Genomic DNA, 25,692 nt, shown 5'->3' with positions numbered 1-25,692 from the left:
CGAACCGCGAATAGGCGAGGTCACACTGTATTTTGCTATTCTCAATTAATTTAAGTACCGGAAGGCTATGATCGGGATGCCAATTTAGAAACATGTGTTTCTGTCCATAAGAGGTTCCATGTGTAAATAAATTCTATGTTTTTTTCTACTTTGCTATTTTCGTGAGAATAATTTTTGTTTTGATTTCAGGGATAGTAAAATGTCAGCAGTTAAGAAACGAAAAATTGATGATGAGGGAAGGTTATTCAACAGTGAATGGTGCACAAAATATCTTGTTGTCCCACATAATCAAGGTGTTGTCTGCCTCGTCTGTCAAACTACAATTGCAGTCATGAAAGAGTACAATATTAAGCGACATTACGCAACTAAGCACTCCTCCCAGTTTGATGAATGTATGGCAGAAAAGGGAAAGCCTTTCAGTGATGGAGAATTTATTAAAAATTGTTTAACAATAGTCACAGAATATGCATGTCCAGAGAAAAAATATTTGGTGGAGCAAACTAGCCTTTCCCGCTTTACTGTCTCACGCAGGACAAAAGATCTTTCAGAGGACATCAAAGAAACTTTGAAAGAGAGATTGAATTCGTGTGAAGCTTTCAGTCTGGCTTTGGATGAAAGCACTGATATCAATGACACATCCCAACTTGTCATTTTCATCAGAGCTGTTACTGCAGGCTTTGATGTTTTCGAAGAGTTTTTAGATATGGCAAGCCTTTCCTCCACAACCACAGGACAGGATATTTGTGAACAAGTGCTTAAGGTTGTAGAAAAGTTTGAACTGAATCCTTATAAATTATGTGGTGTTACAACAGATGGTGCTCCTTCCATGACAGGTAGGACAAATGGATTCACCAAGAAATTTCTAACTGCAATTGGAGCACAAGACGTAGTTGTAAGCCATTGCATTATTCACCAAGAGAGCTTCTGCACCAAAGTTCTGGATTTTGCAGAAGTCATGAAAAATGTCGTCCAATGCGTAAATTATATTCGAACACGAGGATTAAATCATCGACAATTTAAAACTTTTTTAGATGAGCTGGACAGTGAGTATTCAGATGTTTTGTACTTCTCTGCTGTACGTTGGCTTAGTAGAGCTGCTACTTTGAAGAGATTCTGGAATCTGCGAGAGGAGATTAAGTTCTTCATGGAGAGCAAACGTCAGAATGTGGACTTCTTGAGCAATGAGAACTGGCTGAATGACTTAGCATTCCTCACAGACATTACACAGCATCTGTCTGATTTAAACTTAAAACTACAAGGGAAAAGTCAACTTGAGAATAAGTTGTTTGAGCATATTTGTGCTTTTGAGAAGAAATTGGAACTTTTCCAGGTTCAGTTGAGAAAAGCCATATTGACCCATTTTACATGTCTTGCAACCAGGAAACTGGAATTTCCTAATCTGGATTGCACCAAATATGGAACCAGTGTACAAAAGCTGCGTGATGAGTTTGCAAACAGATTTCCAGATTTCAGACAAACTGAAATTAGATTGAAATTGTTCGCTCAACCTTTTGATTTGGCAGTGGAAGACAGTCCTGATGATTGCCAAATGGAACTCATTGAACTGCAGGCTGACATGGACACTAAAAGGAAATTCTCTGAAAACAGTTTGCTAGACTTTTTACAAACTCTGTGTACGTGAAAAGTTTCCCAATTTGTCCCGTCATGCACAAAGAATTGCCTCCCTTTTTGGTAGCACCTACTGCTGTGAGCAATTTTTCTCCAAAATGAAGCTCATCAAAACCAAATGTAGAAGTCAGCTGACTGATGAACATTTGACCAGTCAGTTAAGAGTGGCAACCACTTCTGTCAAAGCTGATATTGACAAGCTCTGCAAGGACTCTAAATTTCAAGTGTCGCACTAAAATGATCACTCATGCAAAAATATAAAATATTATTGCTTGTATTTTGAGAATTTTTTTAAATTTATTGTGGATGTACACGAATAAGCTTGTTTTTTAAGTGGCCCCGCTTGATTGATGAAGTTGGTTATATGGCCCACCGACGAAAAATGTTGCACACCCCCTGCAATGGGCTATCTGCGCTCTTCCTACCACAGGTATCGAAACCCGGATTATAGCATTGAATTCCGCAGAAACATTGCTGTGCCACAGGAGGACGCGTTATAGTTTAATGTTGTTTTTAATTAAGTACAAAGCTAAACAAAGAGCTATCTGCGCTCTATCCACCACGGGTATCGAAACCCGGTTTTAGCGTTGTAAGTCCGCAGACATAACGCTGTGCCACTGGGGGGCGTTATAGTTTAAAACAACAAAGAAAAGAATGACTGATTAAATGCTGTGCCACTCGGAGAAGGGTATTTCTGAAGGAATGTTAGATGTTATTTGCTGTCTTGATCATTATCATCTAAGTTTTATCTCTTGTACGAAACTTTTAACCCTGTTGGAGTGTTGGTCAATTTTTAAATGATTAAGTTATTCATTTAAATTATGTCAATAATTTGTAGTATATTTATAGAAAAAGTGTAAATTGTGGAATTTTGGTGAGCTGTTCTTTGGCAAGCCTTTGTAGCAAGCTGTAGTTTGTTGAGGAGAACTGAAAATTAGGCCTAAAGTTAGAAAAATTTTGACCAAGATGTAAACATTTAGAAAAGAACAACAATAACTTTAAACCTATTCTTTGCTTTTAAGCACAACAGTCCACCACCTGATATCTGTGCTGTGCCTAAATCGATTATCCAACTCCGATTTTAAGTATTATAAATCCCCAAGTTCACCGCTAAGAACTTATAAATTTAAGTTAATCTAATCTGTAGCCTATGATTAATATTACTATTTTCACTCTCACCAGTTAAAATTTTATTATTATTTTACGACCTTTTAAAATCATGCATCGCACAAATCAATACATAACAATTACTATATTAATAAAGCATTATGTCATCCACAATTAAGCTTACCGGACCGTTTTACATATTACTAAACATCACATTGTGTTACATTGTACATAATCAGTGAAATAATAGTGTGATAGTTGAAAGTCTCAACCTGACTGACTTCTTGCTACCAAATTTCGACGCGTATTTGTACTTCCTCTTCTCATGTATGTAATAAAAGAACGGAACAATCTTTATTTCTTTCAGTTTTCCATATTAAACAAACAAGTCTACTGAAACAAGCCTTAAAATAGTATCACGAGCTCGCAGAAAAAAGCTATCACAGCTCTACCTGTCGATCGTTGGTTTAAAAGGAAAATATATGATAATTGCATCTTTAAAACGTTTTACAATTCCACAAAAAATTGTATTTTTTTTGTTGCCTTTCGATTAGGAAACCTAACTTTTTTCCACACAAAATCTGCATTTTTATGAGATTTTTGTTATATTCACGAAAAATATCCCGAGTTACTTCGATATAATATCTTTTCTAGAAATAGCAATATTACGTATAAAGGTCCAAACAGTCAAAAGAAACCTTGTTTTTAATGACTCGTGATTGATTGGTACTCTCAAGTTAAGGCGCGTGGATGAAGACGTATTACACACTTGTTTCAAACTGAGTGCAGCGGATATCAACTGGGATGGAGTCTTTTGGCGAATTGCTGTCATCGTCTTCATGAAATTGAATGGAACTCGATTTGTACCAAACTACTGTGTCCACAACGAATGCCCCTAGCATGATGGCTGCTGTTATACCGTGAAAATACATTCGAAACTTTGCTGGGTCATAAATCCGACATGCGCCCGTTTCTCCACAGCTGCCTTTCTCCCAAAATAAGCATGCCGAATCGACGACAGCGCCATAGATTATTGGGCACGGGACGTTACCTGAAGGAACGTTTAAAATTAGGCTTAACACAAAATATTAAATACAAAAAAAAAATAAAGTACAGTACATATTAAGTTAAAAAGCAGCTGTTATAATTTATTTAAAAATACAAAAACATTTTCATAATTTATTTTAAAACAGTAAAAATGTAAATTAGCCTGCATGTGAAAACAGTACATATAAATTAAGTTTTACATACTAACATTTAAGATGCTCAATGCAAGATACTGTAACTGTTAACTAGTGTAAATTAACTTTACCTTAACTAGAGGCCATAGAATTGTTAAGCCTATTATTGTGATAAGGACAACAGACTAACAAAATTTAAAGTGTCTTTGAAATTCATTATTTTTAGAAACATCGAAACAAATTGTTTGGAAGTGTTTATTATTTTATGAAAAACAAATTACAAGCTAACATGATATTAACAAATTGTTTGGAAGTGTTTATTATTTTATGAAAAACAAATTACAAGCTAACATGATATTAACAAATTGAAGAAGTTGAAATATTTGTATCAGTGTATCGTACGCATGCGTGTACAACTGTGAAAAAAAAAACACACACATAATTTTACTTAAGAATGAAAACATATTTGGAAAGAATATGGCTATAAGAAGCAAAAATATTATTATCCTCAATGTATCCATCTTTAAACATGTCAGAAATGTTTATATTTTCATTCTATAACATTCTTCTTACCGAACAGTCCAATAGCAAAGTAGACGAGGCCTAAGGCAAGAGCTTTATCTCGAGGTTCTACGCATCTGCAACATTAAGTAACAAATATTAGTTTGATGTTTCTAAATAAAGGGAAGAATTACAGCTTTTTATCAGTTTAAAACAACGAATTGATGTTTCTTTATAATAACGTTTATTATTGATCAAAGAAGTTGTTAGAATTACACACTTTATTGTGTATTTATGTGATGCACATAATAATATGACCGGATGAGTAGACCTAAGTTGTAATAATTAGTAGTAGACTATGTTTCTAGTAGAAGTATTAATCAGTCATTGTATTACTAACAACGATATTGTAAGTAACAACACTGTCTTGGAATATTCGCAGAATAAAAGGTTTCAAGTTTAACCCGTTTCTTCCTCAAGAACATCACTTACTTATGGGCTGAGAGTGGCTAAGTGGACTGTTGATACCAAGATCCCAGGTTTGCGTCTCGTTACCCAAATAAACCATTTTCTGCACTTTGGAGCAGTTGTTGCATTATAAGAATGACTGTCAAATCCCACTACTCGATTAAAGTAACCTGAAAGTTAATAATGGGTGCTATTGACTAGTCGCCTTCGCTCTATCACTTCAAAGTTAGGGATCACGAGGACAGAGGGTATTACAAGTTTTCAGTATGTTTGTAGGACTAATCTCATAAATGTTGCACTTACTTTAGCAGTGTAGTTTTCAGTATGCTTGTAAGATAAGACTAGTGAGATGAAGTGTCTAGTACAGGAATAGAAAACTAGTAGTGAACAGTGAGAAGTCAGGGCTGTCTGTACCAAAGCAGTATTTCATAGATACAAATACAAAACGTCGCGTTTAAGGATGAAACTGAGAAAAATGGTGTTTATCTTTACTAATTCTGCTACTACCATAAAAAATGAAAATAAAATACGTGCAGTCTTCGACGTACGTAAAATATACAATTATTTTGTGACGGCAAATAAAATAAATTTCCTAGTATTTCGATAAACCTATTGTATTGTCTATTATGCGTTGTTTTGGCGACAGGAAAAAGTAAAAAATCCAACAAATTTACGTGGTGCAGTAAAGCAGTACTACAAGCTTTTATACCAGAATAAAACAATACGACAAAATTATCTACTACAGTAAAACGACACAATACAATGTACTACAGTAAACAATACTGTAAAATAATATATTTCAGTGCCACTCAACTGACTCGATGTTAAAGTGAAGGGTTAAAGCTCAAAACTCAATGCTATAACTGTATATATTTTTTGTACGAGTGAAAATGAAACGTCGGACGCACCTCAGAGTTAGTAACATAGAGCCGACTTCCGATGTCGAATGAATAAGTACGAATATGGAAAAAATGATGATATACCATAGTAAACTCTCGCACTCCAGGGGGCAGTAGCCGTTCGTGGCAGTGGTGTTCTGGCCGAGACAGTGGCAGTTCTTGAAGATATACTAGATAGAAAAGTTAATTAACGATCGGTCGTAGCGGACACTGTAGAACATCAAACATTGTAAAAACATCTAACAGAAACGAATAAACACCAGAACAATTAAGTTTATTCCTAGCGCTTTATGAAGAAGACACGGAAAACAGATATGAAATAGTGAATAAAGACAGTATAATAATATATCACTTCTCTACAAACCTATACCGTTTTTCCTCAAACAATCGAAAAATATTAAATAATAAGTTGCTAGAGTCTATCCGGGAAGTTCGCACTTATGGACAGCTGAATGACAAACGTGATATGATGGAAGTTAATAACTAGAGGGTGGAGAGTTTGTCTGGTGCTAGACTCCCCTAGCGTGTAAATAAATAAAATAAGGACAACACTTTGTTGTTCAGATTGTGTTTTGGCGCTAAAGGTTACTTGACCTTCATGCTAGCCTTGGAAAAGTTCAATGTGATAATTGTATTACCTTTGACATAAATATAGAACACTAATATTTAGCTTGTGGAAAGCCCATACTTATACTGTTAATGTTCTAGAATGACTTTCCTGCCTGTTGAATGCGCTTTGTTATAAGTTCATAAAAATCTGTTGAAATATAAATTTATTACTTCTAATAAAACATTTAAGTATTCCTGTCTTTGTACTACTTCTAATAAAACATTTAAGTATTCCTGTCTTTGTACTACTTCTAATAAAACATTTAAGTATTCCTGTCTTTGTACTACTTCTAATAAAACATTTACGTATTCCTGTCTTTGTACTACTTCTAATAAAACATTTAAGTATTCCTGTCTTTGTACTACTTCTAATAAAACATTTAAGTATTCCTGTCTTTGTACTACTTCTAATAAAACATTTAAGTATTCCTGTCTTTGTACTACTTCTAATAAAACATTTAAGTATTCCTGTCTTTGTACTACTTCTAATAAAACATTTAAGTATTCCTGTCTTTGTACTACTTCTAATAAAACATTTAAGTATTCCTGTCTTTGTACTACTTCTAATAAAACATTTAAGTATTCCTGTCTTTGTACTACTTCTAATAAAACATTTAAGTATTCCTGTCTTTGTACTACTTCTAATAAAACATTTAAGTATTCCTGTCTTTGTACTACTTCTAATAAAATGCTTTAACATTCTTATCTTTCAATAAATAACTTTTCCACGATAAACTTCACAATAATGTTAAATATTTTGTTGGTTGGGTGAATTTAAGTATCACAAAAATGTTTTATATTGAAAACGATATGGGTTCAGACCTACATCGAACAATTAATAATACACCAATATAAATCTTTGTACGTACATCAAACATTTTCTAGTTCAGATTAACCTACAGAAAGAGATGAGCCCTTGTAACGTTTAGTTTGTTGTCATCTTAACTATTACAATAATTTCATCACTTGGGTAATAAGTTTTATCTTTACGTAGCTATAAGGCTACCGGTTTTAAACATTATGTAAGAGTAATCAGATTTGTTCAAGAACATTAGAATAGCTCGAACAACACTTTGGATTTAGCCAGTAGTTTTAGTCTCGTATATTGTTATTTACTATCTTGGCTTGTATTGTTGAAATGGGATTGTATGCAGCTGTTAATGTTATGAAACGGACTGCAAAATTTATGCAGTTATCACACACAGAAATTTGTAACTAAAAGTGTCCAGCTAATAAACCAATATATCGGTGTTTTATAAGCCTTACCTCTTCATTGTTATCAGTAGACACTTCGGTACAACCAGCCAGACAGGGAGACACATAAGTTATCCCGTCACTACCGCAAACTGGAGAGTAGATGCCGGGTCGACAGCTGCAACTTTCGTTACGAAACCTACTCATAGATGACAGCTCTGTAGAACTGAAAAGATAGTGAAAGTACACCTGCTGCTTGAGGTTTGAATGCAATCACCAAAAGAGATGGAATTCAAACCAAACTTGATTTGTGTTATGTAGAGATAATAGTTTTACAAGAAGCTATTTTGAAAGATAAATATTTGATCTTCTTACACACACAGACACACTTAAGAAGAATGTATAGTCAGACACAAACGTTATGTGCTGCACACCGTACCCATTCACAAGAATATGCAAGTTATCGATAGTAATAATAAATACATTAAGTGTGAAACTGCTTTTCTTCTACATTGTTTTATAATATTTTATCAGCATCATATCCAAAGCAATTCAAGCAAGCCTAAGATTACATTAATTACATAAATAAATAATTAATCTAAACCATTATTCGGTACAAGTTGAACCTGTGTGTGTGTTTATAACTGGCAAATTAATGTAGCGATTGTCACGAAACCAAGTATGTTTCATTAGGATAGGGCCCGGCATGGCCTAGCGCGTTAAGGCGTGCGCTTCGTAATCTGAGGGTCGCGGGTTCGCGCCCGAGTCGCGCCAAACATGCTCGCCCTCCCAGCCGTGGGGGCGTTATAAAGTTACGGTCAATCCCACTATTCATTGGTAAAAGAGTAGCCCAAGAGTTGGCGGTGGGTGGTGATGACTAGCTGCCTTCCCTCTAGTCTTACACTGCTAAATTAGGGACGGCTAGCACAGATAGCCGTCGAGTAGCTTTGTGCGAAATTCCAAAAAAACAAACAAACAATCATTAGGATATCTGGGGTAGTGACGAAGCGGGTTTGGTTACTGCTCAGAACTCTCTAAAAATAAATGTTCTAGTTTATTTTAAATTACATAAATGCATATATACAGTAGCTAAAGATACCTTGTGTAATATGGCTACTATGAAAAGTTCGAAATAAGAAAATGAATGTTATAACTTTTTATTTCTCGCCTTTCAAAGGTTTTATCAATAGGTGGCATGTCCCCCACGTGTTCGCTTCTGAATGTATGTAACTATGTAAAGATATAGAATCACAATGTGTACGTGTTTTATAACACCGTGTCCCTGATCCTAGTGTTGTAAATACAAAGACTTAACTATGTTTCACCAGGAGGCTGGAATTACCCTAGATAACTATAAGATAATGCTGTCAAGCAGAAAAGACCAGATAAAGGATTATTGATTAATTTACTTTAAAATTATAATAAAATATTTGTGTTCAACAGTAGGTTCCGAAAACATTTGTAATAACTCTTAAGCCGTGCATGGCGTACATAAAGTTAGTACTTCTAATAAACCCATGATTTGTATACTTAATGCCAAACCCTGAAGGAGATTTAGTTGTTGAAGAACCATATTTTTGTGTTCATTGCACTTGAAACGTTTACCAGGTCACGTATTTCTGTCCTTGGTGGGTCAGCGATAATGTTTCCGGACTAGCATTGTCAAAATCCGAGATTCTATTCTCGTGGAGGATAAAGCGTAGATATCCTATTATGTAGCATTTCGCTAAAAAATCAGAATGGATGTACGAAAATATTTATCGTTGGAAAACACCAAACTGTATATGTAGATTTAACAGGGTATAATAAACTACTCCTGCTGGTGGCTCAGTGGTAATTCTACGGTTCTGATACTGTTTGGAATTTGACTTTTCTACACAACAATAGAAATAGGAATAAAGTAGTTGAACAAAGAGAAAAGTAAAAGATATAAACAAATTAGTTAAAGGAAAAAAAACGAATACAAAAATGAATAAAAGCTGAAGTCGTCTTCTACTCTCCAGTATTATTAAGAGACTGGGGTAACTGTTTGCCAGGACAATATGATATATCTTTTTGTTCGGATAACAGGTGAGGGATTTCAGAGTGTCGCATTGTGTACATGTTTATGTACACAATGTTTATAAGTGAGATATCAGTTCTAAGATCCTGCTGATGAACCTCCTAAAGTCTCATTTTTGATTAATTATGAACAGATGCAGACTTACTGGACTTCAAAGAGGCTTACTCTGATGTTCACAGGACATCCCACCCACATTAGGATCACCATTCCTAAACAGTGGGCAAAGGCAGCTAGGGTGATCCATGCAGCCACAATCCGAGCACTTGGTTTCAATTTCCTCATCAACGTCCCACTGAAGAAGATTCCCACACCCATCACCAGGATACCAGCCATCCCTGAAAAAATTTTTTATTTTGAAGGCAACTTGAACTTACTGGTCCACTTAAAGCAAGAAAAGTCATTTCTGACGTAATTAATCGTTTAAGTTTAACTACTAAAAACAAACTAGTCTGCTACTATTTTCTAAGATGTAAGTAATGTAAAACAGTTTGGTGAAAGCTTCCTTAAATAAAAAATAAAGTTCTTACAGAAAAACAGACAAATTCATATTGAAAACAGCTTGTAAATGATAAACAAATATAATACTGCACTTGTATTCCTACGAATGGACAATGAGGGACCTGTTGATCCACCTGGTTCATCTCATCCACTAAATTAAATTTTAGAACAACCTCAAAGCCAGCCTTGACCAATCAAATATTTATCATGCCCTTCCTTAAACTCCTATAAATTAACTACGTTCATTATATCACAATGCAATCCATTCCAGAATTCAAACTCCCTGTTAAAAAAATAAAATCGACTTGATTGAAGATGACTTTCACCCACCAAAATTGATATTTGTGTCCCCTTAGTCCTGTCTAACGATTCTTAAATACGTCTCAAAGACATTATCTGAATCCCTGTTACTAATTCTACTTATTCTTTCAGCCATCGAGACATTATAATGTGACGCTAATCTCCTTATTCATTAGTAAAACAAAAGTCCTGTTCTTTCAGTTTATCTACTTTGGAATCTGAACATCCACCCACGTGTTTGCCGTGCGTGGTAACCCGTGAAGGAGAGGAGAGGATCCTGGTGGTTGAGGGGTCCAACCCTAACACACCACTTTGGCCTTGAATTCCTGTAGACGAGCGGCTTTGGGGTGGCCCCTCAGGGTTAATCGGCTGGTCCACGTGGGCTAGGGTCAGCCAAGTACCAGTGTTGGATGTTCTCAACAGGTGTTGTGGACATTGTATCTGATGCTGATGTTTGAGTATAGTGCTCACAAAACCCTGGCATTGCTGCAGTGCCCTTGTTTGGTAGTGGGCACCAAAATATTCCTTTTTTATTATAGATCCTCCAAATAAAAACAAATGAAATAGTGAAAAGCAGTCCATATGTAAACGACCACATCTTTAAGATTATAAGCAGCAATCTTCAACATCTGTAACACCTATTGTACCTCATTTTCTTATACTACATTCTCTTTCAGAAAAAAATTTAGGGCATTTGTCTCCCTTTTTCATTCAGAAGGGACTAGAGGGACTTGCTGGCTCTCCAAATTCGGTAAAGAAGCTACGCTCTCGTGACATATTGATGGAAACATCCACATCTCAACATAGTGAACTCCTCTTGCATTCAAAAGCGATTGGGGACATAAATATTGAGGTTACACCTCATGCTATTTTGAATTCATCGCGAGAAGTTATTGTTGAGAAGGATTTGAAGCACATCCCCGAGTCAGAGATTCACGCTGGTTTCTCCACCCAAGGAGTTTCTGCGTATCTCCAATCGCAAAAATGGAATTACGATGCCGACCAGTATCCTCATTCTGACATTTACATCACCACGTCCACCTGTCATCATCAAGGTAGGTTATCTTAATTATAAGGTATGATCATACATTCCAAACCCTCTCAGGAGGGAACATTCCCAGTGTCAGCGGTTCGGTCACTCGAAGACGTCATGTCGTGGTTCCTTGACGTGTGCCCGTTGCGGTAGCAAGGACCACATTCCCTATGAGTGTTAAATGGGCCTTCATTGACACAATTGCAATGGCTCTCACCCATCATACTTTTGTTCTTGCCCTAGGTGGTTAGAAGGAAAAGAATTTGTTTGATTTTGAATTTCGCACAAAGTTACTCGAAGGCTATCTGTGCTAGCCATCCCTAATTTAGCAGTGTAAGACTAGAGGGAAGGTAGCTAGTCATCACCACCCACCGCCAACTCTTGGGCTACTCTTTTACCAACGAATAGTGGGATTGATCGTCACATTATAACGCCACCACGGCTGAAAGGGCGAGCATGTTTGGCGCGACCGGGATGCGAACCCACGACCCTAAGATTACGAGTCGAACGCCTTAACACGCTTGTCCATGCCGGGCCAAGGAAAAGAGAAGCAGCATTTGAAGACGATTCAGAACATTACTTACCCTGAGGCTCGAAAATTGCTGTTCACCACTTCATCTCGGAGGTATGCTGCTGCACTTCATTCTGCTACTACAGCGTGAGCGCAGACAGATCTCTCTGTGCCTCCAAAAAAATCATTCTCAAACTAAATAAAAAGTATTTTGACCTCCATGGTTAAAAAAGTTGATGAATCAACTTCAACACCCATCTCTGTCCCTAACGTACATTCCAACAAACCCCAAGATCCACATCCTTTGGTTCCGGGTACAGATATTTCCTCGGATACGTCTTACAGGAAACATTTCTGAAACCTGTCGAATATGTCACCTTTCGGTGGTTTTCTTTGTACAGAAATGACAGGCTGTGTGATGGACGAGTGCATGGAGAGGTGGCACTGTTGGTTGATCAACATGTACCCACCCTTCTTTGTCACTCGATGCACCCTTGGAGACCATAGTCATCCGTGTTTCCTTGGGTCATACCATAACTGTTATTTCTCTTTATCTGTCCCCTGGAGAGTCATATGATCAATCAGACTTTGATGCTCTCGTTGAACAGTTGTCATCTCCCTTTCTACTCCTGGGGGACTTTAATGGACATTATCCCCTCTGGGGAAGTGCTGTTATTTATAGGAGGAGTCGCTCTGTAGAGCGTATGCTCTCTGATCACAACCTTTCTCTTTTCAATACTGGTTCTTCCACTTATTTACACGCACCTAGTCAGTCCTTTACTGTTATTGATCTCTCAATTTGCTCCCCTTCATTATTCTCCCATTTTTCATGGAGAGTTGACAATAACCCACGAGGCAGTGAACATTTTCCTACAGTTTTGAGAGAGACTGGCTGTGGTTCATGCCACCCGACCCACGTGCCCTGGTGGAAGCTGGATCAAGCAAACTGGCCCTCTTTCACTGCTCTCGCAGAACTTGATCCTGCTCTCGTCTATAATACATCAGTAGACGACTGTGTAGTAGCAGTAACTGACAGTATTATACAGGCAGATGCTCAATGTATTCATAAAATTTTGACACGTTTTCTACGATGTCCTCGTCCGTGGTGGAATCCTCCCTGCCACAAGGCATGGAAGGCTCAAAATCGGGCCTGAGATACTTTTTGTAGGTATCCCACATTCTCGCACCGCATTGCTTTCCATCAGTCCCATGCATATGCTCGGTGGGTAAGATGTCAAAGCCAGAAGGAATCTTGGATTAAGTTGACAACCAGCATATCTTCTACGACCAGTTCCAAAGTCGTATGGGACAAGATTCGAAACGTCAGTGGGCAATATAATTCTGTCCCCCTCTCGATCTTGCTCTCTGATGGTCAGGAAGTAGCTGATACACAGAGCATCACCAATACTCTGGGTGAAAGCTTTTGCTGGGTGTTTAGCACTTCTGCTTCTTTCTCCACCCTCTTAGCCATAAAAACTCGGGCAGAGCGATCACTTCTTTCCTTTTGAGCTGATTGTCTCTATGACAATAATCGTCCCTTTACACTGGTGGAACTCAAACTGGCCCTTCATTGGTCTGACAGTACATTGATCGGACCTGATGATATACACTATGAAATGTTACGCCATTTATCTCCTGCTTCTCTTGTTATTCTTCTGATTGTTTTTAACTGGATCTAGCAGGAGAATGTTTTACCTGATGCCTGGCGCCAGTCTATTGTGTTACCTTTCTCTAAGCCTGAGAAGGATCACAAGATTCCATCAAACTACCGTCCAATTGTTTTGATCCTGTATCAATATTATTTGACATTGAGAAGGCTTGTGATACAACATGGAGGTATAGCATTTTGCAAGACCTCCATATATATGGGTAACGTGGCTATTTCCCATTTTTATTAAATATTTTTTATGGACAGGCAATTCCGAGTTTCTGTGGGTACGACACTTTCACTTCTTTCTACAGGAAGTTGGAGTGTCTCAGTGCTGTGTTTTGAATATCACACTTTTCAGTATAAAGATTAATGCCATCACTGAACAACTCCCTCTTACTGTTGCAAACAAGCTGTATATCGACGACTTTCACATCTCATGTCAGTCGTCGAACATGAAGTATGTTGAGTGGCAGCTACAGACTGCTCTCAATCATTTACTGAAGTGGACCACAGCAAACGGTTTTAACTTCTCTCTCTAAAACCGTTTGCATGCGTTTTTGCCGCCAACGGGGTATTCACCCTAATACTGTACTCCGTATCGGTGAAGTTGTGCTGCCTGTGGTCCCTGAGACAAAGTTCTTGGGGCTTATCTTTGACCATAAGCTGACCTTTATACCACACATCAAGCAGCTACGGGTCAAATGTACAAAAGCACTGAAAATCCTCCATATACTCTCTTCCACCACGTGGAAAGCAGATTGATGTTCCATGCTAAAGATATATCGTGCTCTTATTCGATCAAAACTCGACTATGGATCACTGGTCTATGGTTCTGCCAGACCCTTGGCCTTAAAGATGCTGGACCCCATTCATCATCAAGGACTCCAGCTCTGCACTGGTGCTTTCTGCACCTCCCCAGTTCAGAGCTTATACATAGAGTCTCATGAACCTTCTTTGCACCTTCGCCGTCTGCAACTGTCTTTACTACATTCTTCGAAACTTCGTTCCTTACCAAAGCATCCCACCTGGGGTTGTGTTTTCCTTCCTCAGTGGGCCATACTTTTTCAGAACAGATGATCTGCCATTGCTCCTTTTGGCCTTCGTATCCAGGCGCAGTTGGATGAATTGGGTCTGTCCTTGGATAACATTGCTGTATCCACTGATCAGCCCATCCCACCATGGCTTATTACAGTTCCCAAATGTGACGTATCTTTAAATCATCTGAGAAAAGCAGACACTCTCAATTGGAAATACTGTCTGTTATTTGCTGAACATCGTTCGAACTATCCATCCATTCCTATTTATACAGATGGTTCGAAATCAAGTGACTGTGCAGGCTCTGCCATGGTTTGTTGTGGTTCGGTGGTTGCACGCAGAATCCCCACTACAGTTTCTGTGTTCACTGCTGAACTGTATGCCATTTCTATTGCCATGGATTACATTGAAGCTAAGCAGTACTCAAATTGCACTATTTATACTGACTCGCTTGGTTCTCTACTGGCCCTGAAATCGCATCACGTTAGTTGACATCCTGTTCTCGCCGATATTCAAAACCGACTGACTCATTTCTCTTTAACATCTACTTCTACCCAGTTCTTGTGGATACCAGGCCACATTGGTATTCGCGGGAACGAGTTCGTCGACACCACAACTAAATCTATCTGCTCTGACACTATCACTGCTTTGCCTGTTCCATACATGGACTATGTAATGTCCTGTGTTCAAGGCTCGGCTCCGTGCCAGTTGGCAGTCAACTTGGAGTGAGCAACGTGAAAACGAACTTTACCAAATAAAACCCTCTATTGAACTTTGGCCATCTTGCTATAGTAAGGATCGGAAAGAGGTAGTTGTTCTGACTAGACTACGCATTGGTCACAGTTTTTTTAACTCATCATTTTCTTTTATCTGAGACTGATGCACCAATGTGTTGTCTGTGTGACTCTCAGATCACAATAAGCTACATTTTACTGTCTTGCTATCGTTATGACTCTCAACAACAGCACCATTTTAAAAATGTTCTGTCCCAAGGTTTATCCGTAATGTTAACAGTGTTATTGGTGATGGTGACACTGTCCAACTTGGAAATGTTTTTAGTTTTTTAAAGGCCATTAATCTTTTTTAAGTTTTTTATTTATACACTAGATCTTTTTTAATGTGATTCCCTTTTAAGAATCAAAGCACATGCAGTTCGATTTGAAATTAGAAAATGGCCATAACGTCAAATAACTCGGAACCAGGACTGGAAAGGCCAACTTCAGGTTACTGATGGTGGTTTTTGAACTTACCTGTTAGTCTTTCTGGCAAGTTATGATAATTACAGTTATGTTACAGAAAGTTCTTTACAATGTGTATTACTGTAGTTTTTCTCCTACCGTTGTAGATTAGATGTAAAAATTGGTTTTAATGCTATTTATGTTTTTTAACTTTGTTTTACCTTAATTTCCTTTTATGAATTTTACTAATTTTACTTTAACTTTTTTACCGGACGTATAGCGCAGATAGCCTAGTTGCTTTGTGCCATAAAACACCAAACAAATCAACCAACCAACCTTCTAGTCTATCATTATCAAATTATCGGGAATTAGCACAGATTACCCTTGTGTAGTTTTGAGAGACGTTCAAAACAAGTCAAATGAAAATTTTGTAATAGCTGAGGACATTCCCCAGCAACACCCTCTACACAGGAGAATCACAAGCTCGATGAACATGCATTAAATACTACTTCCATGAGAGCAATCCAGCTGTCAATTTCGTTACCAGTACAACGGAAGCATCACTATTACAGCCAATTCTTCTAGAATTACTATGCATCTAGTAAACCAGAAACACATAAGAATAAGCCTCTCTTACCTGAGATAATGTTAGCTTTTGTGGGGCTCAGCTGGAACTGGGCCTCTAGGTATTTGGGGAGGAACGTGTACAACCCTGCTATGGGCATGATGTGAAGAACACTGCTGGCTGTCCGGCACAGTAGGATCTTGTTTTTAAGTAGTCGTCTCATAGCCCGAGGAAAAGCTAAACATAATAAAACCTCTAGATGAATAACATAGCCTTTAATCCCTTCCAATAATTCATTACTTGCCTTGGAATCACTATATGTAACATGTCTATTCATTTTACTGGAAATACCACATAAACCATGATTTTGATGGATTTATTTGTTCTTACTGATCCATGTTTTCAAGCGACTTGACGCACTACAAAAACTAAACACTATTCTATAATCGATTGGTAATACAGCAAGTGGTAAACAATTAATAATTTTATACATTTAAAAACGGCTGGTATGGATAGAGAAAGCACTATGTAGAGGAGCGAACAACGTTTCGACTTTCTTCGGTCATCGTCAGGTTCACAAAGAAAGAAAGAGGTAACTGATCAATAGCTGACCACATGTTTATAGGCGGTTGTGTAATTGAGTGTAGGAATGTATAGGGCGTGCTTAGATGTTTGATTATATTTATTAATATAGATATAAAGGTGTTCCTTTGTATTGGTTTATTTTGGGCTTGAGTTGTTGTATAAATAAGGCTTCTTTAATTTTGTGTTTGTTTATATTTGTTTCTTTATTTAATATTTGGGTGTTTTCTATGGTTATGTTGTGTTTATTTGATTTGCAGTGTTCGAAAACGTGTGAAGGTGACTTTTTGTGTTCTGTGAATCTGGTTTCCATTTTTTTACATGTTTCTTCAATATAGAAGTCGTGGCAGTTATCACATTGTATTTCATAATGTTGGTATTGTGTTTGTCAGTGTAGTTTTGACATAGTATAGACGTTAGTTTTGTGCCTGGTTTTTGAATAAATTTGGTACAACTGGAAATCATATTTTGTTACTAGTTTTTGCCAAATGTTGGTTATTTTTCTGCTGATGTCGGGAATATATGATATGCAGCAGTATATGGTTTTGTGATTTTTTTAAAATCGTGGGGTATATTTACTTTTGTTCGTTGATTTTGCTTTTTGTCTACGGTTTGTGGAGGAAACTTGTTGATGTTGATGAAGTATTGTTTTATTTTGTCTAATTCGTCGTTAATTTTATCTGGTGAGCATAGTTTCATGGCTGTGTTTATTTGGTTTCTTAGTATGTTGAGTTTTTGTTTTGTTTCATGTGCTGAGTCCCAAAAAATGAATAGTCCAGTTGGGTGATTTTTCGGTGGATTCCCGTTTTAAACTGTATATCGGTTCAAGTAATTTTCTAGTTAAGAAATAATATTTGATTGCTTTCTTCCTGTTCACATGTGAAGTTAATGTTGGAAAGTATAGAGTTAAAGTAATTGAAAAAGTTAAGTGTGTTCTGTAGATGTGAAACCCGCAATCGTGTCGTCTACATATCTATACCAGTATAGTGGTGGATGTAATGCTGTGTTAATTGCTTGTTTTTCAATTTGTGTCATAAAAATATTGGTTGGAACTGGTGATACTAAATTGCCCATGCTTAGGCCATTTGTTTGTATTATCAATCTGGCATATGAGAATGACATTAGTATTAGTTTCAATATTCTTATTCCACAAAAATCACAGACGATGCTTCTGGCGACATGACTAGAATAGCATGAATACCCGTATCATTTTCTAGCTGTTTGAAGTATGCAGTGAATGAACAGGAGGCAACATCATATGTAACCAATATCATGTTGACCTCATTTCCAGATATAGATCCTTTTCATTGTCTTGCATACTGATGCTTGTAGAATATGAGTAGCATTTGCCAGTAACTTTTGTGTTCATGGTTTCTCACTTATTACAAAAAGTCGAGCCTTGTTTACTACGGCTGTATTACAACTTCCTGTAGGTCTATTTTCTTCTTTTTTATGGTCCTCATACCTTAAGTTGATCCATAATACCGTCTCCTAATGCCATTAAGTACAAGGGATATCACCATTTTGGAAATTCAAAAAAGGAACAGGATTGTTACACAATCTTCCCCAAAACGTCAATTTTTCTTTGCTATTACACAATCTAGGAAACGAGAACTCTCAGAATGTAGTTCTGATACATCCCTTTCCATCATGACGTTATATTTACTGTTTATGTCAAACGACTTGCTGAATTCCATGTTCAGATTGTTTCAGTATAACGCACTCAGATCTACAAAGACTTAACAAATGAAAGTATACTTTGATGATGCAGTAGTGATTAAAAAGGTCTTCAACCACGTAATAGAAAGTTCTAGAAGGCTGTTTTATAACAAAAAACAAGCCGAAAGAAAACGAAAAAACGCTGCACTAATTGAAAGGATGCCAGGGTACAAGCTATAATGTGGGATAGAAAATGTACCCTAGGTTTTGGTGGTGACTGCAGAATTAAGACCCACATTTTGGTGTGGATACACCGTCTAATATATAAATACAAAACCAATTAACATATAAAAGCACAGTTATTTCTTTCAATTTTGTCAAAAAGTCAATATCTAGTCATGCACTACTTAATGAATGCCTGTGTCTTTTGATAGTAGCTCTTGTACTAAATGTAATACAGAATACGTGGCTCAGACTTCAAACTCATTGCATATACGTATAAGTTTGCATATATCTCAGGTTAAAAACAACTTAATGAATTCCACAGAATTAAAACATTTTAGAATTAACCCTTGTATCTTTGTTAAGACAGCTATGTTAGAAATTATTAATGAAGACACCAACAGACTTGTACGAGAGAACTTATTTCTACCTTTTGAAACTAAGAACATTATATTTTTATGGATTAAACCAATAATTTAATAACTCTACTGTTTTGAATTTCAGTAATGATTACTGTATTGTTAATTTTTCTTTGTAGATAATGTTTTCATAAAAATAAGAAAACTAGAGATAAAGAAAATACTAAATTAAATTGGGTTGATTTTTCAGAATTTTGTAGTAATTTGAATGATATTTTTTATTCTAATATTAATGTACGTAAATTATTTTTCAAAACAATTTATCAACTTAATCTTCCCAAAAGACGAGCATTAATTAATGTGATAAAAAATTTTATTTTCGAAACGATCATGCACAACACTTACTTGTAGATATAATAAAATATCGATTAAAAGTCAATGATGTATCAAGTTTTAAAAAAGAGAAACTGCATATAAGGCCTTCATATGTGGTAATTAATTTCAGACATAAAATATTCAATATTTAATCTATAAGAAATAATATCTTTCCTTGTAAAAACCTAAAGCCTTATCGTCAGTTATAAATAGGATGTTCCAATTTGTCCACTATTACATAATTATAAGTTTTTTAGGTAATTTAAATGCACAATAAATTAATAACTTACCTTATGATTGTAAAAATAATCTACTTATTGATACTTTTTATTAACATATTGCTATTGATAACTTGAAAATTATAAAAGATAAAATATTATGTGAATTACTCAACAAAGGATCTAAGTACAGAATAGCTACAAAACGTAATAAGAAAAATATTCTGAAATCTATTGAAAATAATATTGATGAATATATTTTAAAAATTAACTATATTAAATCTTATCCACCTAGCCCCAGCATGACCAGGTGGTTAAGGTACTCCACTCATAATCGAAGGATCGCGGGTTCGAATCACCGTCACACCAAACATAATCGCCCTTTCAGCGGTGAGAATGTTATTATGTTACGATAAATCCCATTATTCGTAGGCAAAAGAGTAGCCCAAGAGTTGACGGTGAGTGGTGATAACTAGCTGCCTTTCCTCTAGTCTTACATTGCTAAATTAGGGACACCTCGCACAGATAGCCCTCGTATAGCTTTGCGTGAAATTCCAAACAAACCAAACTTATCTATCCAGATGATTTCTGGAATGGAAGTTGTATGCACGTAAAAAATTATCCCGTGTAAGATTAAAGAATTACCGTACAGTTAAAAGTAATATTCAAGTATTGCAAGAAAAATATGTTATAGTTCCCATTGATATGGGCAACTATAATTTTGGTATAATTTGTAAAAAGTATTATGCATTATTTATGATAAAATAAATCAATAGTACACAAAAATTTGAACTTATTAACTAATCTAAATGTACAGTAATTAATAATTTCATTAAAGCTTATAATAAACAATACCCTAACCAAATTCCTTAAGTAGATTTACCTTTTCTTTGTGCTGTTCCCAAACTCGATAAATCTTCAATTGAATTTATAATTCAATAAGAACAATTATTAAACAATCGACCAGTTTATTAAATAAATTACTTAATACTTTATTTGATAAAATTAAAAATATTAGTCTTGATAATAAAAAAACATACTTTTTGGATAATAAAAAATAATCAACCCATTTAAAAATTTCTAAGAAACCATGAACAAATAAATAATATTTAAACATTTGATTTCACCTCATTGTACATCCCAATTCCATTAAAAGATTTAATCTTTGTTATACATTTATTAATACAACAGTTCTAGTATTCTTTCATAGAACTGGAAGAAAGGAAGTTTAAGATGTATTAAGTTTCTGTATTTATGATAATTATATATTTTTCAATAATCAGGTTTTTAAACAAGTAATAAGAGTTCCAATTTGTATTATAATTTTATATCTTTACTTTTATGAGAATAGATTTATTGAAAACTACATAAATACAGATATTTTTGCTTTAACTTACAGATATATAGATGATTTAATTAGTACAAATAATCCTCAAGTGAATAATGTTATTTACACTATTTATTCAGTAAAATTAGAAATTGAAAATACTTCAATACCTAATAAAGAAGCACATTATTTAGATTTAAAAAATAAAATATTTAATAAGGATTTGGTAAATATTTTTGATAAAATAAAATATTTTGACTTTCTAATATATAGTTTACCCTTTCTTAATAGTAATGTACCATATCCTTCTATTATAAGTATTATAACTTCAAAATTATTCAGATATTGTAAAATTTGTAATAAATTACAATATTTTAGCAGTAATGTTAAATACTGGTTCAAAAATTAATAGTTTATGGATTTAATAAAGTAACTTTAAATAAAATTATTAAACTATTCTGTAAAAAATATGAGAATGTATTAAATAAATATAAAGAAGTAAAAGTTAAAGAAATTCTACTAAAAATTCTAATAACTATTTTTAGTTGTGAATAAGGTAATTTAACAAGTTGGCACTACTTTATGCAAATATATACCTTAAAACATATAAAGGCTTTGGAACATGACACTTACAGTAGATTTAATGTGTGGTGGTTTGGAGTCATACTAGTTAATTTAGATAACTGAATGAGACCTTTCATACTATTATAATTCGTTTATTGGACTACCAGTTAGTGCCTTTCTACCATAATTGGGGTTGGAATGCTAACTTCCAGAGGTAAGTTTATTTAACTTACTTACCCTCCAAATGGTAGTACCTTAATACTTATGATGTGTTTTCTTCTTCTTTCGTGAGCAGTCACCTTTTCACAACTGTCTGCAGGCTGTGAAGGGTCATATAGATGTGGGACATTGTGGGCTTGAGCACACACATTTTTCTTTCCTAATTTCTATTTCTATATTTATTATTTTAATTTCTATTGCTATTCCTTCATTTTATTTCTTTATGTGAGACTGGCAAATGGAGTTTAAGACTGATAGATGGTGTATCCCCACCTACTTCCACAGTCACCTCCAAAACCAAGGATACCTTTTATAATCCCACATTGTAGCTTTTACCCTAAGATCCTTTTTAAAAATGTGCAGCATATTTTGTTTCATGTTAATGTGTTTTGTTTATGGCTTAAAAAATTTATGGTTATATTTTGATATATTGAAATATCCAAAGTTCATACCAGAACATTTGAAGTATACTTTTAAAAGGCTTGTATTATAGCAAAGATGACATATATGTCTAATCTGTTCCTTGATTTGCTTCTCCTGTTACTACAGACTAGTTCTGTTACATTTACAACTATATTCTTCTGAGTAAGTACACTTACATAAATACTTTTTGAATTGTGACTCAGAAATAACTGCAGATGATAGTATCATGGCTTTTCTAGTAGTCTAATACTACTTGATGTCTTTGTGTGGGTAACTGTAGTAACATTATGACCTTTCTCGTTGTCATACATTACTACACCCGATGTTTTCCTATATGGTAACTGTAGATAACAGTGTTATGTTCTCTCTTGTCATTGCCTCTAGTGGCACAGCGGTATGTCTGTGTGCTTACAATGCTAAAAACTGGGTGTTAATACCCATGGTGGGCAGAGCACAGATAGCCCATTGTGTAACTTTGTGCTTAATTCAAAACAACTCTTTTATCGTCAGACATTACCACACTTAATGACTTCCTATATGAAAACTGTAAATAACAGTGTTATGTCCTTTTTCTAGTCATCAAACATTACTACACTTGATGTCTTCCCGTATGGGAACTGTAGATAACACTGTTGTGTCCTTTGCAGTCATCAGACATTACTACACTTGATGGTTTCCTGTAGGGTAATTGTTCATAAAGTATTATGTCCTTTCTAGTCATCAGATATTTCTCTGTGTACTTCTATAAATTCACTTGGAAAGTTATGTTTTTATAGGTTTTATGATTAACAAATGAGAATCTACAACAGCTGGAATACAAGTCAAACTATGGAGTTTTATCATGTACCCTTACTTTATGATGAATACAAAGCCATTGTTTCACATCAAATGCTCTTTATTTTATATCAGAATTAATGGATCAGAGTTGTTACTCACATGTCGATGTATTGTGTTTCTTTATGCTGTGTTTTCCCAGTAATGCCTTTTCTTGTTGATTGTTTTTACATACGTTTACATTCATCTGACCATTCAGCTGCATGACTGCTACCTGGTGTTGTGCAGAGAAGTACGATTTGGGTAGTTTGCGAGGGAAGGAAGCCATTGGGAAAACTGTGAGAAATAATGTTCCACCAACCATACATAGGCCTAACCACCATGCTCCAACCCACTGTGGGTCATCTGGTGTAAGATGTTTGGCACTTTCTGAAATAAGAATAAAAATAGCATTGTGACATTATACAACCGATATTGGTGAATATCTACCTTGTTCATTGACATTTGTAATACTCCATCTAGCACTTAAAATGTGTATAATATTTAACAGCAAATGCATTAATGGCTCTAACAGTTAATATCTTACAAGTCCAATACTGTCCTACCTATATTTATAATCTGTTTCAATTTACAATCTAACACATAACAGGAGCACACAAAACAAAATTATTTTGTAACAAACTGATATTTCTAGCAGTTTTTCTTCTCTTTCTTCACTTAACTATTTTATTAAAAAAAAATTGATTGCCTCTAATAACTCTTGTTTCTTTACTTGATACTCGGAGATTTACTCAGTAAAGTTAACTACCTCAAATGAACTGTAAAGAAACTTACCAAATGGAAAATTAACATATAGTCCAATGCAAAAGGATCCGAGAAGAAAACCGAAGACTGGACCAAATATTCTGACACCGATTGTGATAGCTGAATAACAAGGAAGACAAAACTGTGTCAGTACTGTGTAGCTTTAATAACTCTTTTTACTGTATCTACATTGTCTAACTTCAATAACGGTATTTCTACATTGTCTAGCTTCAGTCATTATATATATATATATATATATATACAGTTCTTCCTAGTTGAGTACAGAGCGAGTATAATTAGCACATAGGTCTATAGGAAGACCTATGTGCTAATTATACTCGCTCTGTACTCAACTAGGAAGAACTGTATACTAATTGCACTCGATCTGTACTTACCCAGTAAGACCTATGTGCTAATTACACTTGACTTGTACTCACCTAGTAAGAACTGTGTGCTAATTACACTCGATCCGTACATACCTAGTAAGAAGTGTGTGCTAATTACACTGGATCTCCACTTACCAAAATACATTGGAGAATCTCTCGCTGCGACGTTATCATCAATGTAAGGAATGCCAAGTGTGTAAACTGCAGTCGCTCCTATTCCAATAAAGAGAAGACTAATGAAGAATATTGTGAGAATAAACCCTGTTTTTTTATTGGGTACATCTGAAAACCCGCAATCAGAGCTTCTGTCGTACCCATAAGGCTCGGCGGCTGGGAAATAGTCAGTGGAATTATCCTTCCACCAGGTTACACTTTCATATTGAGGTGCAACTTCAGAAGAGGCAATCTGTTTGAAGTGACACAGTTCTGCGTGTAACTTCTGTAGTGTTTGGTAAGTCCGGTTGCCAATGTTATCTTGGTCAGTGTAAACCGGATAATTTATGTTAAAGAGGAAATGTGGAGTGGAGCAAAGTATACATGCAGTGGCAAATAATAACGTTCCGAAAGCTATCCACTTCGGACGGTGACCTTTACCGCCATAATACGTTAAAAAGAAAGCGCCACCTATTTGTCCGATTTCCGTGGCTGACAAGATAATTCCTGTGGTTTTACTCTCGACGCGGTAGAGTTTTTCTATCGTGGTTAAGACACTCACGAAGTACGTGGAATACATTCCTTGAAGAACACTGGTGAGACAGAATATCGCCACAAACGTTTTCTTGTTCGCAAACAATTGAAACCACTTAGGCCTAAAAGAACCTATCCCGCAGTAAGGTTTGTCGAAATCGTCTGCATGGTGGTCGTTAGGAAGTCCAACGTTCTCAATGTTTTTAGTACCATTCGATATTTTGTTATTAGTGCACACAATCAGTGTGTTGGACTCATTTCCATTAGGACTAGCTATCTTACTCTCGTCCCCAATGCTCCTTAGCTTGTTTTTGTTCATCATATTGGCCGTGACTTCTTATAACATTAAGGATCTGTAATATAACATTAAAAATTAAAATTACGTCTTCAAGCCTTCTCCACTAAGCTTACAGAAATGCAAAAATTATTAGATTATAGTTGCATACATATAACTTTTTTATATAAATATTTTTACCAATTACACAGTTCAAGCTTTCTTTTGCCTCAACAAAATTTTATGTTCATAAGACCAGTTGAGAGAAGTTTTAGTTTTACGGAAACTCGATTTAATCACGTTTGTACAGCGAATCGAGTTACTGGATTGACTACGCTATATTATAACGATTTAGAATATGCAAGTCAGCCAATTACGCGATAAATACAGCCAATATA

At 35.6% G+C, this 25,692-nt stretch overlaps 1 protein-coding gene across 3 annotated transcripts in view; it reads right to left on the bottom strand.

The window, feature by feature from the left end:
- Positions 1-2,804: 2,804 nt before the first annotated feature.
- The window catches only part of LOC143257102 (solute carrier organic anion transporter family member 74D-like), a 52,935-nt gene continuing 30,047 nt past the window's right edge, over positions 2,805-25,692 (bottom strand). For all 3 annotated transcript variants that reach the window (XM_076515334.1, XM_076515331.1, XM_076515333.1), the window contains exons 2-10: positions 24,469-25,373; positions 23,978-24,067; positions 23,306-23,572; positions 16,494-16,658; positions 9,796-9,985; positions 7,661-7,814; positions 5,795-5,955; positions 4,491-4,555; positions 2,805-3,787 (exon numbers count right to left, since the gene is read on the bottom strand). In XM_076515334.1, coding sequence (XP_076371449.1) covers positions 3,498-3,787; positions 4,491-4,555; positions 5,795-5,955; positions 7,661-7,814; positions 9,796-9,985; positions 16,494-16,658; positions 23,306-23,572; positions 23,978-24,067; positions 24,469-25,342 — 2,256 coding nt within the window. In that variant the 5' untranslated portion in view covers positions 25,343-25,373 and the 3' untranslated portion in view covers positions 2,805-3,497. The remainder of the gene's footprint in view (positions 3,788-4,490; positions 4,556-5,794; positions 5,956-7,660; positions 7,815-9,795; positions 9,986-16,493; positions 16,659-23,305; positions 23,573-23,977; positions 24,068-24,468; positions 25,374-25,692) is intronic.

The sequence above is a fragment of the Tachypleus tridentatus genome, chromosome 7, assembly GCF_004210375.1.
Source record: "Tachypleus tridentatus isolate NWPU-2018 chromosome 7, ASM421037v1, whole genome shotgun sequence".
Classification (NCBI taxonomy): Eukaryota; Metazoa; Arthropoda; class Merostomata; order Xiphosura; family Limulidae; genus Tachypleus; species Tachypleus tridentatus.
This window is presented reverse-complemented; position numbering and strand designations above follow the sequence as displayed.